This window comes from Haliaeetus leucocephalus, unplaced genomic scaffold, assembly GCF_000737465.1.
Source record: "Haliaeetus leucocephalus isolate CR32 unplaced genomic scaffold, Haliaeetus_leucocephalus-4.0 Scaffold295, whole genome shotgun sequence".
Lineage (NCBI taxonomy): Eukaryota > Metazoa > Chordata > Aves > Accipitriformes > Accipitridae > Haliaeetus > Haliaeetus leucocephalus.
In genome coordinates, this window is record NW_010972731.1 from 3,885,901 (window position 1) to 3,902,553 (window position 16,653).

At 37.7% G+C, this 16,653-nt stretch overlaps 1 protein-coding gene across 1 annotated transcript in view; it reads right to left on the reverse strand.

Annotated features, from left to right (window-relative positions):
• Positions 1–2,485: 2,485 nt before the first annotated feature.
• The window catches only part of LOC104833708 (chromosome unknown open reading frame, human C7orf50), a 57,112-nt gene continuing 42,944 nt past the window's right edge, over positions 2,486–16,653 (reverse strand). The window contains exons 3-4 of the mRNA XM_010570586.1: positions 7,140–7,221; positions 2,486–2,751 (exon numbers count right to left, since the gene is read on the reverse strand). Of these exons, the coding sequence (XP_010568888.1) occupies positions 2,569–2,751; positions 7,140–7,221 (265 nt within the window). The 3' untranslated portion in view covers positions 2,486–2,568. The remainder of the gene's footprint in view (positions 2,752–7,139; positions 7,222–16,653) is intronic.

Consider the following 16,653-nt stretch of genomic DNA (forward strand, 5'->3'; position numbering starts at 1 on the left):
TTTTGAAGATGACCTGTTTGCCAACCAGTTGAAGATTCTTTAAGAAAAAGGGGCAAAGTAAAAAAGCAAAATGCAATTAAGTGTCCTTTCCTATTTGCACTACAACATCAAGTTTAAGAGAACACTTAAAATATTTCGTATTGAGCTTTGAAACGCAAGACATACACAGTAACAATAAAAGGCGGAAATTTTACAAGCCTTTTACCCAATTTTGACACACCACTGACCACTGAACAGCACCATACACCAAGAGACATGTGGCAGAAAACATCATACTTTGCTTTCTCTACCAAGCACAACCATAGCAACAATTACCTTAGCTTTTAGCTTCTGAATTTTCCAAAACAGCAAGAAGCATGTCCTTCACCCAGTAATCGGTCACACTGAAGGGAAAGTTAGAACTGAGGCTGAGGAAGAGGAGAGCGGAGCAGGACCTCACTCACAGAGGTCTATTACTGCACTGGTGAGAGTCTCTAACTTCTTTTCCAAATGTTATTGTTTACATGGACTCCAGATTGGCAGGCCTTATGCGCTTTTAATATTAATTGATACAAAAAGAAATATGACGTTCTTGATCTACAAAGCCTCTGTTCTCACAGATTTGTCAACATTTACACGTGGTCAGAACCAAGGTCCAAGAAAGGCAAATCTTGCCAAATCAGTCAAAATCATAAAAGGTTCACATCTTTTTGCCTGGACCTTACCTTTACACTCTTTCTTACAAGTCTCTTCCAAAATACAGTTGCAATGTGCTTTTGCTTTTAAACTACAGGGTATATTAAGTGCACAATGAGGACCCACATTTTTGTGTGATAATCAAAAGTGGTGATTTTCAAATATCTTAAGAAAGAATACAAACTCTTCCCTGACACCTAAAATGGAATCATAAAGTCGCAAAAAGACACTTTGCAAACTTCATCCCCGAGAAATTCCTATTTTTCCTGATGGAAAGAAAAAAGTATCAGCTTCTGCTTGGAGTGACAGTACTTTTTCCCAGCTGCATATTCTCAGACATAGGATCCAATGATCTTTTACGAGTTCACTAAACGTCAGTATCACTTCTTTTTATTACAGAGCCTTTTCACCAGCTTTTACACTGGAAGATCAGTTTTATAGAGCTTTGGGCCTCAGAAAGGCTTTGACACTCCTGCACGCACCCTCTGCAACCCTCCTCCAGCCGTCGGTCGCCCCGCGGTACAGGACCAGCACCCGAGCTGCTGACGAACCATCGGCAGCTCAGCGGAGAGGGTGGCCACTGCTGCTGAATTCTCTCGCAGTTGGCGTTAAACTCCCATCACAGTTATGGTGTCAGAGCAGGGCACGCTGTTGTCTAGTTTTTTTTCCGGCTGAAAACATCATCTTCAAGAAGTCAGAAAGCATGTTATTTGTTACTAGTAATATGGTTCATACTTTTAAAGATTTGTAGTAATCCACGACTGCGAAGGCTGTCAAATCCACTCAAATGCTTCTTATTGAAAAATTAGGCCTGCATATCCATAGAGCCTCCCCTCCTTCACCCATCCAAATTAAAGCTGTAATTCCCCAAGACAGCCACTCTTCCAAAACACTACGCATTTATATGGTTGTTATTAATAAAGTATGAACAATGTTTGCAGAAACATTAAAGAATCAGGTCAAGAACATTGTCTGAATACCAGTGTTATTAAATAAGCCAATCATCTGACTTTTGAGTAATTAATGTCCTTGGTTTTTACTTGAAAACCTCGTTTTCAGCATGTTCATAGGAGACAAATGTCCCACGTCAAAGTGAATGAACACAAATTAACTCTTTTGGATGCCAATTACAAGAGAAAGATGAAAATGCAGTATCGGCAGGCTAGATACAAAATGTTGCAGCACAGCACTTTGCATCGTCGGGTAAGTTTATGTACAATGATGATTTCGCTGCATATAGTCAAAGGATTTGATCTGCTCCCATCCATGCATTATCTGAATATCTAAACAATTGCCATAATGCATTTGAAAACTTTAAAATATAAAAGGAAAACTAACAAAGCTGACGGTATCTCCAGATCGCTGTGTGAAGTACTAATAAGCAACTGTGTTATACAACCCATGTTCAACAGACTGAAAATGATCTTTCCCAAATCCAAATGACATAGTTCTAAAGCTGAAAGTGATAGATTACAGCTGGCTGAGCAAGCACTGTACTGTATGCTCATTTTAAAATCTGCCATTGTAAAAGACCCTCCAGGCTTTTTGTTGGTTCCTTTGCTCTTCTTATTAAGAACTGGAAAGCTTCTCTTATTTAACAGTAATTACAGAGGGAGGTAGAGAAAAACCAACAAGAAAGAGAGGTTTATTTTTCTAAAGATACATGGTAAGATTACTTTTAATAGCACGTCTACGGACCAAATGTTATTTTTATTTCATCAACTCAAAACATGATAAATATTTGCAATTGGAAAAAAATTACAGGTAGAAAATCTGAAAATTTAGTATTAGGATTCCTATTAGAAAATATGTCTTTACAACTAATTTACAGTCTCTGTATACGACATCTTATTCTTCTCTCCACCAGACAGTCATTAAAACACAAAAATACTCTCAGGACAGCAGCTGCAGAACTTGTCGTATGCGCTCGCACTTCTCCAACAGGTTTGGGTCTTCTGCATCAGAACCATCAAATTCCTTCATAAAAGCTTCAGCTTTCTGCACAGTTATGTCTCGCGCACCACCTTGAAGCCCTTGCAGATAATCCAGTAAAATGGTGAAATACTTGTCTGGAACCTTTAAATTAAAAAACAAGGAAGAAAAAAACCTGCTTTATTGTCTTCTCTCTCAATACTCACTCACAATCATGTCAAATCACCACCTGGAAGATCATTAGGAGAACTGCACGGGCTTTTGCATTTGCCAGTGCCCACCTCTGAGTGGAAGTGTTTCTGGCCAAGGTTCAAACTGCCGGGAGGGACGGACCGTGGTGAGAAGACTGTCATGTGCTCAGATGGGCAAAGCATCTGAAAGGAAATTCTAAGCAGATGTGGAAATGCTGATCAGCAAATGCAAACACTCCCTGACAGTGAGCTCAAGGCTGTGAGGGCTGTTGGAAGAAAAAAACCCACTAGCCAAATCCTCCTTTTGGAAATATGTGTGGAAACCTGCTAAATTCAGTGAGAATTGCATGCATGTGTCCGAGGAAAGAATTTTGCTGGAATTACCCTTGCCCCTACCCAAAATTATTCCTTTGCTAAGATGAGATACCACCCACCATCAAGCACTTTGACAGAATGCTTATACGAAGGAATAGAATTTAATTTGAAAAACAAATTGAATTCAGACATATGGAAATAATTTTTAAATTATGCTGACTAAAACTGATAGGCTTTACTAATATGTCTAACATTAAAAGCAGTTTAGTCATCTACAGTTGCATTACCCCCATTTCACTCCCTTTCTAATTAACTAGTCATATGTTAAATTTTAGCTTATCTGGTACAACATAAAATTTAAATGATCATTACATTAAATAATCTTGGCAATAACCTAGCAAAAACTTCTGAATGATTTATTCAGTATTTCAAACCAATGTATTTTCAAAAGTACCAGGTTGAAGCGTATCTTAATTTTATGTTGTATATCTGTGGAACAGGTTTCAGCCAATAAGAGAATATTTTTGCTGTGAATCAGGAGATGTTAAAATGACCTAGTCCTGCAAGTATTTTTCTCCATGTTTAACTTTACACATATAACTTTAAAAGGCATACTTGACATGAGTCAAGTTAAACACATACGTAAGTATTTAAAGGATTGGAGACTAATTATTCGAGGGCTGTTTCAATTTTGCAAAGTATCAACATTTCAGAGAAGACAGAGCTTCAACAGATACTTAATTTACAACTTATTTCTCCATTGACATTTGGCAGCATAACTTTGATCACTAAAACTTCTATCACTCCAAAAGAAGAGGAAGAAAGAATATTCCAACATTGCCTTCATCAATCAGGGATATTACAAAGTAATAAATCAAAACTGAAGTCTGCATTCAGCCTCGTAACTTACACGCTATGGAAAACCTTCTAATTCTTCACACAAACACTGTTGCATTAAAGAAACAATACAGATATGAAAAAAATATTAATTTTAGGGCGACTAACACTGAAATGGATGATATATGAAATGTTGCTATAATATACAAATCAAACACATTTAAACCTAATGAAAAATGTTTATATTTTTGAAACCTTTTTACTCACAGTAAACTGGTACTAATAACAGACAAAAACATTCAGACACAATTTCAGCATGAGAGTGCTCCTTCAATGCAGATGCTCAGTACCAGGTTTTTAAAGCTTAGCAACATTTCTGTGTTTCAAACCTCAGCCAAATTATCTACGTAATTTACACCTCTTGTTCTCAGGCCTCATGGTATAGTCATAACTCTGTGGAATTACAGTTATTATTATATCATTTAAGCAAAGTGCTTGAAGGAGCAATTAAAAGCCTACTCTAAACTTAGAAATACTAAGTGTGCAGACAGACATGTGGCTGCCTGAAGCATAGAAAACATTTAGCATTTGGCTCTAAGGATAAGTGCTCAAGTGTTAAAAAAAGTCTGATTTTTTTCTTTAACACAGCTATTAGGTTTATTTCAGCAAGAGTTTACAATACAGCACCACGTAGGCAAGATAATATCATATTTCCTCCTAACTTACACATACAATAGAGCCATAGCAAGGACTGGAACATAGAAAGTGCCAGCAAAAAGTTAATGAAATCCAAATTTCAATTCTTCAAAGACAGTAGGACAAGAGCTGAAATTTCAGGGACCGTTGGGGAGGTTTTACAAGAAGGAACACAATCCTTCTAATATCACCTTTTGGGCTGGCTTGAAATCGGGTATCAAGATCTCCCACCACAGCTCTGGCAAGTGGAAGTGATGCTTATGGGATTTTATTATTACTCTTTTGTTAAACTGTTCTGACCCTTCTTCTTGTTTCTTTTTCTCTCTCACAGACTAACCTTGCCTCTGTTCTAACTAGCTAATATGCACTGGAGCCAACACAGAAATATCCCAAAGTGAAATAATCATCGGGAAAAGGGGACACACGCTGCAAAATAGTAGCAGGAAAAGAACAGTTACCACTTTTAAATAATAGTATGTAACTCAAGAGTTTTCAGACTTTTTAGACTTGCAGATCCCCGCATCTTTTGCAAAGCAAATACAGATATCTCCACGGAGAACTGCAGCTTACTGCTGCCAAGCTTGCTTTTCTCAGTTACCTTCTGAGGAAGCTTCAGAAACCCCTCCAGGGCCTTGCAGTCCAGAAGCTGAAGAGAGCTGATACAGCTACTCTCTAAAAATGCTGTGCCAGATGACAACTATCAACAAATGATCTAGTGTTTATTTTATACTGGGTCCTGAAGAAGTATATACATGGCAGGTACACAGGCTTGGCTTGGAAGCTGTCAGCCAACCACCAGATGGATTTTAAAGGGAATTAAAAAAAAAAAAAACCAAACAACCCACGCTGCAAAGAACTTTAAAACCTCAACTTATTTCTTACAGAAGGAGGCCTATCAGTACGGGAAACTCAATTCGCTCCTTTGCATGGCTTTTCAGTAAGCATCCGAGTGACACCATGAGATCAAAGATGTGGCTTAGGAAGGAAAGAACTCCTGTCTCCTTTTGTATTTTAGTCATGCTTGGATATCCGACAGATTTTATTCTGTAATGGACAGGAAGTTGAATTTGGGTATAAAAAAATATTCAAAAGAAGCTGGTCTGCCCTCCCTACAGCCCTGATGAAGAAAGAGGCTTCATCACATGCTTAATTATAAGCACTTGAGCAGTTCTACTAACTTTACTGAATCGGGATGCAGATGTTAATCATTATCTAAAGCTCACATTCAGTGCATCTCTGATTATTAAACTATAAAATCTGTGATTTAAATAAATCATAGCACTTTCATCAGATTTAAAAAAAAAACAGAAAGAAAGTTTCATTTCAGTGTTGAGAAATAAGGAGTTAAGCTGTGTTTTGATACATAAAACAAATGCTACTTACAGTTAATTATTTCCCAGTATATTTCAACACAAAACCCAAAGTAAACAGGTAAAAAAGTAAAAACATTGTTCTGCCTGTAAAACAATTTCTAGGTAGCTTTAAAGAGCATACATTGATTTTGAACGCTTGATAAAGACTTTTAAAGGAGAAACTTAAAAATAGAAGACCGTGCAAACAACCTAGTTACCTATAATCAAATTTGTATTCTGCAACTAATCTTTTTAAAGTATTATACTGTGTGAACATTTTTGCCTTCACGAAACTCCGCTTTTAATTATCTGGTTTTCTAAAAGTATTTTTAATCTAAAGTTAACACCCTATGTCAGGTGACTGGCTTAAGAGCTGCTGAGTAATTTGGGTCAGGAAGATTGGTATGCTTAAGTGTTTAAGTGCACAAAAAAATCAGCAAAAACTAACTGAATGTCAAATAAATGAATCAATAAGAAGGGCACTGTGCAAATGGCTAGATGTTTGTTCTATTACACAACAAAATGAATGACCTGAAACCCCCATTCAATACCACGATGGTCAGACGCTTATTGGAAATTCAATCTATGTTGTTTTTTAGGTTATGAAATGAATGGATTTCAGTAATGATGCAAGCCTAGCTTCTGGTTATACTTTATGCTTTTTAGAATCAACATCAGGTTTCACTTATGTTTTAATGGGAAAGCTATTTTAACATCTTGGCAATATGGCTGTACATCTTAGATGGAGCCAGAGATATCTGAAGCAATATGAGAATCCTGGTTTACAGTATTGGGTTCCACATTCAGAAATTCAAATTAAGGATATGACTCCAATTCTCAGTAAGCTCCAGATTTATATAAAACATGAATCTGCTTTATTTATGCTTGACATATATCAAGTATAAAAATGTAGCATACACAGGAGAATGGTCACCAACAAAATAAAAAGATTAATTGCAAGCAATTAAAATGATTCAGCATTCTGGTTAAAAACAAAGTAATTGATTTATAAACTATTAAAAAATTATTAGAAAAGTGCATGGCTAGTACTAGCGACTTTTGGTTAATAAAGAATAGGTACAACTAATGTACAAAACTTCATGTCATATTTGTTCTGACAAAAAGCAGCATTAATACAAACCTTCTCTTTATCATACATGTGCAAGAGAAGCCAGGTTTGTCTTGTCTTTTGAAACTTCCATTCTTCTGGGTTTTCAGACCAGCTGTAGTAAATTAAAAAAAAAAAATTGCTTAAATGAAATACTGTGGGATCAAAACATTCATTATTCATACAATATTTCCTACAATGACTCCAAGTGACTTTGTATGCACGACATGGAGTTACATGACATTGTGTGAAATAGATACTAGCTCACATTTTGTACAAGTGGCAAAAAAGAACACAAGGGACAGCTACCTGGCTTCTGTGCAAAAAGTGAAAAGATTATAGGAGGATATTGCGGCCAAGAATGTTACAAATTTTCATCAGAAAGCACTGATTCCTTGAAGTTAAAAATCAAGTCCCACTCCTCAGCTTTGACCAGCCCTTTATGAGAGGTCATTGCCCTCTTTTGACCACAACAACCGAGCACCCCAAATCCCTACCCCAGCCGCAGGGCTATCCAAGTATTTGGGGATGTGGAGTGGACGAGGAATCAAGTTTGGGTTTCAGAAAGTTGGTATTTCACAATAAACCGAAATTTTTATGAAATTAAGCAGCCTCTAAAGGACTGGAAGGAGAGTCTTGTGCTAGAATGGTCACCGGGCTGAAGCCCATCCCAGCTGACTGCTCTAGAGCAGAGAAAATTCATTTTTCAGGAGTGTATGTTTTAAGGCTTGGATTTGTCTAAAGGTGTGACTTAAATATTGACATTTACAGGATAGAAAAACGCTTTTTATGTCTCGGTCTCCCCAGGAATCCTGATTCCAATATTTAGCTCAAAACTTCAAGCTGCTTCAATACTGTTAAAAGTGAGCGGGTAAAACAAATGATTAACATCTGCAAATATTCTTTGACTGTTTAGCAAACATATTTTAAATATGCAAAATCTTAGCTGGGTTAAAATGGCACATTTATGTACAACTTGAACATGATTTTAAAGCTGGTATATTCTGTTTTAGATGAAGAAAGAGACATTTATTTCTATAACCAAATGAGCAAACCGGCAAATCTCACTATAAAATGAACACTGCGTTTTAAAAGTATATGCTTGAAAATTAGCATCTTAACATGTACAAAATTTGTCAGTACACTGAAATATCATTTAAAGATCCAGAAGAAAATATATGAGGAGAAAACCCAGAAAATTTTACACTTATTTGATTTTTCTGTAAAGTAAAACAAGTCTCCAGAGGGTAGCATGCAAGATGTCTTTAATGTTCTGGCTTGTTTTACACAGCAACAGAGAGCACAGAAATCAATTGAAAAGCCAGCTGGGTATCAGAATTAGTATTGTTTAAACACTGTCAAGTCTAATAAAGCAAAAGAGTCCTCATATTCAGTGAATGCTGCACCAGCAAATACATTGTTCAGTCAATTCAATGAAAGAGAAAAAACAAAGACCGCAAATTTGTACAGAAGGGTTTCATAGAAGCCTCTGCAGAAAACTCAAAAGAAAAAAAATATACTGTCTTGACTTTGAAATTCAGGATAAAGAAAAAGCAGCAACAACTCATTACGGTTATGACTAGCTAAACTCAATAAAAATGTCAGTAACCAACACATAAAGTAAAAATCAGGCAAATAACAGTAAACCAGGAAGGACAGACAAAACACTAATAACCACAATACATCATATTTTACATGCTCAAGTTAAATCCACAAACAAACTGATTTAGATGTCTCTTTTGGCACATTGACAATAAATAGGCAGAAGTCTGCAAAACAAATATTGCACAAAAGCAGGAGCCCAAAAGCTGACTGCCAAAAGTTATAGACTCAAATAATAAAATATTATTATGGGGAAACCATCCTTCTCCCATCACCACCAACCTAGCAACCAAAGTACTTGCAAAATAAAGATCATTCAACCCTTGGTGTCACTTGTCTTCGCAGCCAGGTGCCCAACTGGACAATGACTGTCAAAATTACAACCTGTAATGCAAGGAGCTGACAAAGAACGAAGTAAAGAGGGATTTTCTTGAGGGTGCAGTCTGTGGGGCAAGCTACTTGCCCATTTGTACCCAATCTCTCTGTTTGCCAAGCAAATGCAGTAGCTCCTAACTGAGAAACTGTAACTTCTGCAGGAATTGGCTTAACTTCTAGAAGTCCTTAAAAAAAAAAATGGTGCTTGCTGTTAAAAGAAACCCATTCTTTTACGAGGTTCATCCTTCTGAAAAGATTACATGGAAGATGTTTAAGAAATGCTGTCTATTTACACAGTACGAAGAAGAAGGTAAGTTTAAAATTCTTTCTGACATTAAATAAGCCTGGAAACAGTTTACATTACAATCTTTGCAAGGTGACAAGAACAAGATGAATGACAGATCCGTGACCGCATCCTGTGAAAACAGTCCCTCTTCTAATGAAAACCTTTAACACATGTTTTTATTTCTTTAAACTATACTATGTATTTATATATTTGTGATTATATTCATTGGTTAGACACACCACATAGTACTCTGAATACTTTTTTCTCTGCTAATTTTATGCTTCTATCACTTATGCTGTCACCTGAGTACTGTTAGGCATTAACTTGAAAAATACAACCTGATTTCACTAATCTCCTATAAAGCTATAGGATGTTAAAATATCTTTATTACCTAGTTTATAAACAACTGAGACCAACAAATGAGTGCACTGTAAGGTTAATTGCTCTTATTAGCCTATTACCAAAACCATATGCTCCCTTCTACATGTTAAGGCAAGCCATTATACTCCTGCATCTAAGATCCCACATTGACTTTCACTCTCGTGAATTCTCTTGTAGAAACAAACAAAAGTTTCACCTAGTCTTCCTGAAAGGTTTCACTCCATATACACCATAGTAATTCATATAAACAAGAAATACTTTAACGTAATCAACTGCAGAAAGTACATTTGTGCTTACTATAGCACCGGAGCCTCACAAATCTGTTTCTTTTGGTTTGCACTCTGTCCTTTTAGAATCAAATGCTAAATGAGTATGGTAAAAAAAGCAGTATTTCCCTTAATAGACTATGGGTGTACTCATATTCTCAGAAAATGCTCCCAAGTTTTTAACTGGTACTCTACCCATGGTTACATCAATTCCTGTTTCTCCCCCTTCAGGAAAATGATCCTTCTCTTGACCTTAATTCCTATCAAACTGTGGGCAAACCACTCACAATAACAGATGCACAATCTTTAAGACAAATAACGTGGCAGTTGCTCCCTGTAACTGGACCCCCCAACAGTTATTAAAATAAAAGTTTTCCACTGATTCCTATGACTGCTTTTTTCCTACTCCTATGACAGCTTTAAAACCTATGGAAAGTATCACTCCGTGACAAAGTGAGAGGGGTATCTCCTTCTATCAGAATGACATAATGAGTACCTTTTTAGAAATGCTCAACTTTTAAGCTACAAAAGTTAAAGCTTTGTAACATGAGAGAGGTCTCATTTTGCTGTTTATATGCAGATAAGCTTCCTTGACATACTACAGCAGTAGAAGAGGCTTTTCCTTTGAGTGATTAAATATACAGAGTAAGACCAACTACATCATAGTTTAAAAAAACCTTTTTATAGACAATCACAACCCCTTTCACAGTTTGAATTAATTTGGTAGCCTTCAGAAGCATCTATGTCCAGATCTAATATAAACTATGGAACTGGATGGAAAATATACATGTGTAAAACATGTATTTTTCCAGTATGCCTCAGGCTAATTTTCAATATATTGTACAAACTCTAATTGCCTTCTTTACACAGTTAATGTTTGAATCTTTCTTATGAGCTCTAGCTCATTGAAAAAACACATTGGTTGACTTTAGTTAAAGAGAACTTTTATGTTTGTGCAAATGATCTTCCTAAATGGCTTTGAAACTGAAGATACAGAGGAAATGAATCAAATTAATCAAGCGGCTTAGGGAATTTCACATTTGGACTTTTGGTTTTTAGCATGCGAGTCTCATGTAGAAAAGCTGCCCAAGATTCTCAGTGGTCTATCTCAGAAATGACTTTGAGTCTCTACATTAAAGTAATTTCACACAGATCTATTCCCAAAACGTGGGAATATGGGCAGCGTAAGTAGGCAGTGACAGCTGGTAGCGTGCAGGGCAGAGCGCTCTCTCGGATGTCCTATTAGAAAGAGAAGGGGAAGGGAAAGTAGTCAAATTGGTTCCAGAAACACAGTAAAAGAAAAACATTATTGTTACAAATTGGATTCAGGAAGACAACACAATGCATTTGCTTAGACTACTGGCCAGGACAAAACACTACAAAGCTGTCAAAATGATAAAATAACGTCCTATGTGTAGAAAAGCACTGTGCTGAGAACCAACCATTTTATTCATTCAACTTGAAAAGATTATTGGGGAGGAGACAAGTCTCGAGAAACCAGACAGACAGACAGATGTGTGACTGCCGATAACCTTCCAGAAGACACGAGAGCACTGCTGCATGCCAAATGCAAGGCCGCCTAGACTCACCTACATCTACTGCTCCGATTTTGTGCCACTGACGGTCCAGCCCACCTTGGATACACCTTCCAGCCCGGGTTATCCGTCCAAGGTAAAGTAGACTGCCACCAAATTTGGATTTCTCCAGCACACAGCCCAGGCTTAGCATCAGGGAATTAATTTGACAAGGTTTCTCCAGCCCTGAGGACCAGGTCGGTGCAGCCTCCTCTTGCTCTCCTGTGATTTACCCATGAAGACCCTTAGGTCTCACGCTCTCAAGCTTCACTGAATCTCAAAGGATGGACAGAGCAACGGATCTGGTCCATTAGACCACACTCAAGGCTACATTGAAAAGATCTATTGAAAACGTTAAAAGCAGCATACTGCAACACTATACAAAAATTGTCCCATTCTTCCCACCTCATTTATCTGCGTACTTTTCTGATTTGATACACTCAGTTACTCATCACCCTGAAACCTTAAGGATCACCCATGCTCTTCTATGTGCCGCACAAGGAAGGCTGAACAGAAGTTACGGCACATGATTAAGGCTCGCAGGAATTAAGCACGTTATTTCCCCAAGCGCTCTGCACACAATGTAAAAGGTATCATTTCTGTGCTCACTGCCCTATCCCTAAAATGTGGATAACAGGTGCTTCCTCAATAAAGAACAACCATACCAAAATTCCCTTAAAGACACTTAAAGCCTTGCTGAAACACTTGGCACTCAAGCGCTTTGCTGTAATATTTCACAATGCCACACACACAATAGCAGCGACTTTAAAATACCATGCACTTATGTTTAAGGAAGCTCACCGCCCTTATAAGGCCCGAATTTGGAAACTCTGAATACCGTTATCAAGTCAGTTCGGCGGCGTGTGTAATGCCACATATGGGCAACAGGTGAGCACGGGAACCCAGCACCTCAAAGAGGCTCCCTGGAACCACTGGAAGCAGCACGCAGGGAGTAGAAATCTGGCATAAGCTCTTTCTTGTGGGAGAAGAGCCATTTTATGGATGGAGGTTTTATATGGGTATATAAAAAATATATGGATGTGCATGGAAGTTTTATAATGTCCTATAGTGCATATAGTGAAGTAGGAATAATAATTTTTTGTCCAGTTATAACACTTACAATTATTTAAAGGGAAATGTAAAAGTGTTTCTTTTTATTGGGGGTATTCAGAATTTCTTCTATTTCTCTCAGAGGCATTTAAAATGAATTTACTTTTTAACAGATAGTTTTTGAATGTCTGTCTTTGTCAACACCTGCATGCCCAGAAAGCCGCCTTGTGGTGCACTTCAGTGCTCAGTGCAAGATAAGAAGAAATCTCATTTCAAGTGTATGTGATGCTGATTCTCCTCATTTGGAAAAAATATCCAAAATTTAAATTCAAAATAGATTTTCAAACACTTGACTGGAGTGGCTGTAGTTAAAATCTTAGACACACTAATCTGTGTCAGGACTCAAGATAGAGACGTAAGAGAGAGTCATAGTCTTTATTCTTAACTGTCTTTTTCTCGCATTATGGATGACTCTGTTTATCTCCCAACTCCAATTCCTGGGGACAGTTAATATATTTATACTGATATTCTCAAATCCAGTTTGGAAGCTAATTAAATTATGACTCAGATAAAGATTTTCCTTATTTTCCTGGAAGAGAAGAAGTGATACTAATGGAGCTCTTTTGCCAGAAGAAAACCTTCTAAAATCGTCAACAGATTTTAGAATCAGTGCCACATTTTTGGTTGAAAATCCTGGCACCATTTCTCAATCTGTGGTTTAAAAACAATTTTTAATATATTCTTCCATCTGGTTTAGACCAGCATAATGACTAAAGACTTGTGAAAAGGCGAGGGGAGGAAGCTTTTATTTTTCATCTTTTTAAATTTAGGAATCACACATGCAGGAAGAAATAAACTTGCTTTTTAGTGTCCCATTTTTGTCCTGATGTCAAATATAAGGACAGATTGTATCTGATTGTGTCTGTACAGCACACTACACAGGTCACAGAATTTTCTTAGAAAGTATTTATAAAGCAAAAGGAAAGGGCCTTTGTGCCTTAAAGCAAAGCTTTGATTACATCTACATAAAATGTTTATCACAGTATCTTTTATTATATGTACTTTTATCACTTGCCATTATTTGTAACGTTTGATATTGTGTTTGCATCCTGAAGCTTCAGCCAAGCTAGAAATCCCCTTCCTCCCCCACTGTAGGCACTGTTCAAACGCAACATGAGACGTTCCCTTGAAGAGCTTCGAGTATAAACAGATGAGACAGATGATAAGTGGAAAGGAAAGTTGACCCAGAAAATTGTAACAATGCTTCAAAATCATACAGCAGGTCATCAGCAGAGCTCCTATCTCTTATATATGGTACAATACACGTAGGGTATCTTACTGTGATTCAACTTGTCAACTTTTCATAGACAACAACCCACCTGCAAATGCCAAGAGTGTTTCACTGCGAAAAAACCTTTACAATTTTTTTTTAAATTATTTTTCTAGTACAGTTATTTAGTTGCTGTATCTGTATTACCCTGCCTGCAGCAAAATTGCATTTTGATCTGAAAATATATATTCAGCAGTAATAATATGCTGAGAACTTTCTGTTGTTTTCAGTAATAACAAAAAGGTCAGCAGTAGGCTTGAAAGCCCACAGCTAATATTACTATATTATTACGCTAAATGTGCTTTTTATTTTACATACATTCATAAAAAGAAGGCAAAGCAGGAGTTGACTTATCACAGAAGAAGAATAAAAACCAGAATTTGAGCCCTTCACAGCCAATTTGTTCTGCTCCTGCAAGGAATATACAACTAAGTGCTACCCCAATGCTGTGCTGAAGTCCCATCTCCTCTCCAGATGTCCATCTTTTCTTGCACTTAATTCTGGTCACACTGATGCCCAGACCAGAAATAAGGGAAAGAGAAAATGGAAACTACTGTTATGCCTCCCTCCCATGACGAACATCCTGGGGGGTATGAGGGGATAAAGAGGGCCCCATAGTCTGTATGAAAATCATGTAAGAAGCCAGCTGCAAGTAAAATAATTTTCAAAAGTTGGCAACAATCCATTTATATAAATGCTTTCTGATGATCAGATGTGGGATATGCTACCAGACCCAGAAAAAAAAAATATGGTCACTTCTCTTCTGCCTTACCATTACACCACATAAAGTCCAACTGTGGTACAGAATACTCCTGCCAAGGCATGGATTCAAGCTGAGCTGCAACCAGTAGCTCATTTTGGTTGCTTTTTTTTTTGAATTTTAAATCAGCTTTTAGAACTTTTAAAGGTTCCCCCACCCCAACCATCTCAAAGAAGAAAAGAGTAATAGACAAGATTAAACAATTAAGAACAAATGAAAAAAAAAATTTAATCTTAAACTAATTATTGCATTTCAAAGGAGGGATTTGAAGACCATGTAGATTGAAATCAGGCTGAAATCACTGCTTGTGACTCTGTAATTCCATGTTGTTGGGAGAAGACTAGGTTCTGGAGTAGTTCTCAGCTAGAGAAAATAATCACTGGATTTCACTGCTCACCAGCATAAGCAATGCAAGTGCTTTCAAGCTAGATCTAGAAGATTCAATTCTATTGTTCAGTGCCACAAAACTACAACAGTAACACCTAGTCATGGGTATACAGCTCATGGAGCATTAATATACCCTAATCTTGCTCTTGGTATCAATACAAAAAATTCTATAGTTTCAGCAGTGCTGGGTCATACATATACTAGTTATACTTAGAATATTACAGTGTTAATGAAAGAATAATTAGACAAGCTACAAAAAGCTGCTATGAAAAGTCAAATATTTACTAATGTAACTTAAAAAGTCTGTAAAATTTTCAGGCCTATCTCAAAGCTAGCAATGATTAAATTTAATAAGAAAACACCAGAAATGTATGAAAGTGTCATGGTTTTTCACCTAGTGATGCTGAAAGAAAATGCTGGAAGAGAAACCAACTTCATGCAAAAATTTATCAGTGAAAGTTTCTGAGGAGGGATGAAGAACTGACCACTTGGAGAAGGGTTTGAATACTGAAGATGTTGGCTGATCGATTTTGCTTTGAACCAGCCAGGATGCCAAAGTGCCAATTTATTGCTCAGTATACTGAGTTGAAAGTTTGTGTTATTCACTTATTATGCATGGGCTATTTCAAGAAGCCCTGAAGCTGCAAAGTGAAGCTGGCACCCTATGAAGGTGTCTAATCCAGCTGGACCTCTGATGAGCAACGCTGCTGAAAATGCATTGCTTTTTTGTAACCAGATGTCTCTAATTTAATTTCAGGTTGGGTGTTTCTGCACTCTTTCTACCTTTGCAAATACCTTGTGGACTTCCATAGCCAGCAAGATCAGATGTCCACTTCTGCAGTTCCAAACTCCAGAGTAACATTTGACTATAATATGAAAAAGAAATGCTCTCTCATTACGCTAATGAGATGCCCACCTGCGCTAAGTCCCAGCACCATGCATATTCTTCCCGTCTGACTCTCAACACCCAGGACATCTAGCCCCAGTTGCATGGAGCCCAACTGGCCTCCTTTCCTCCCCACAAGATCCAAATCCTGCTCCCGAAGACTTCCCAACAGGGCTTCCCCGCATCCTGGAGGAACAGGAGCTGCTTAGCCTGCGGAGCGCGGTGTCACTGAACTTGAGGGATGCAAAAGGGGTGCGACCCCCCCACTGCGACCTGGAGGATGGCCAGTGCCAGCAGCATCTGTGAAGAAGTACCTCCCGTGTCCTCTCCTTCCTTGACAAGCAGAGATACTCACGCTGACAAACAGCTGGCCTCTAATCAATCCCATCCGTTGGGGTATCCAGGGGCTCTAGCTGAAGTCTCCAGGAAAGGAGAAATCCCTCCCTCGAAGGCAAGCGGAACCTTGAGCCTATGCTGTAGGACTGGTCCCATACCTTTTCCACAGGCTGGCCCGTTCTGGGGACGATGTTCTGTAGGCATATAGAAGTCATCCTGGATTGTCAGATTCTTACCTAGTCCCTTTACGTAACTGAGTTCTCTTAGGACAGTATTGAAGAACAGGTATTTATTAATTTGGATACCAGCCCTAG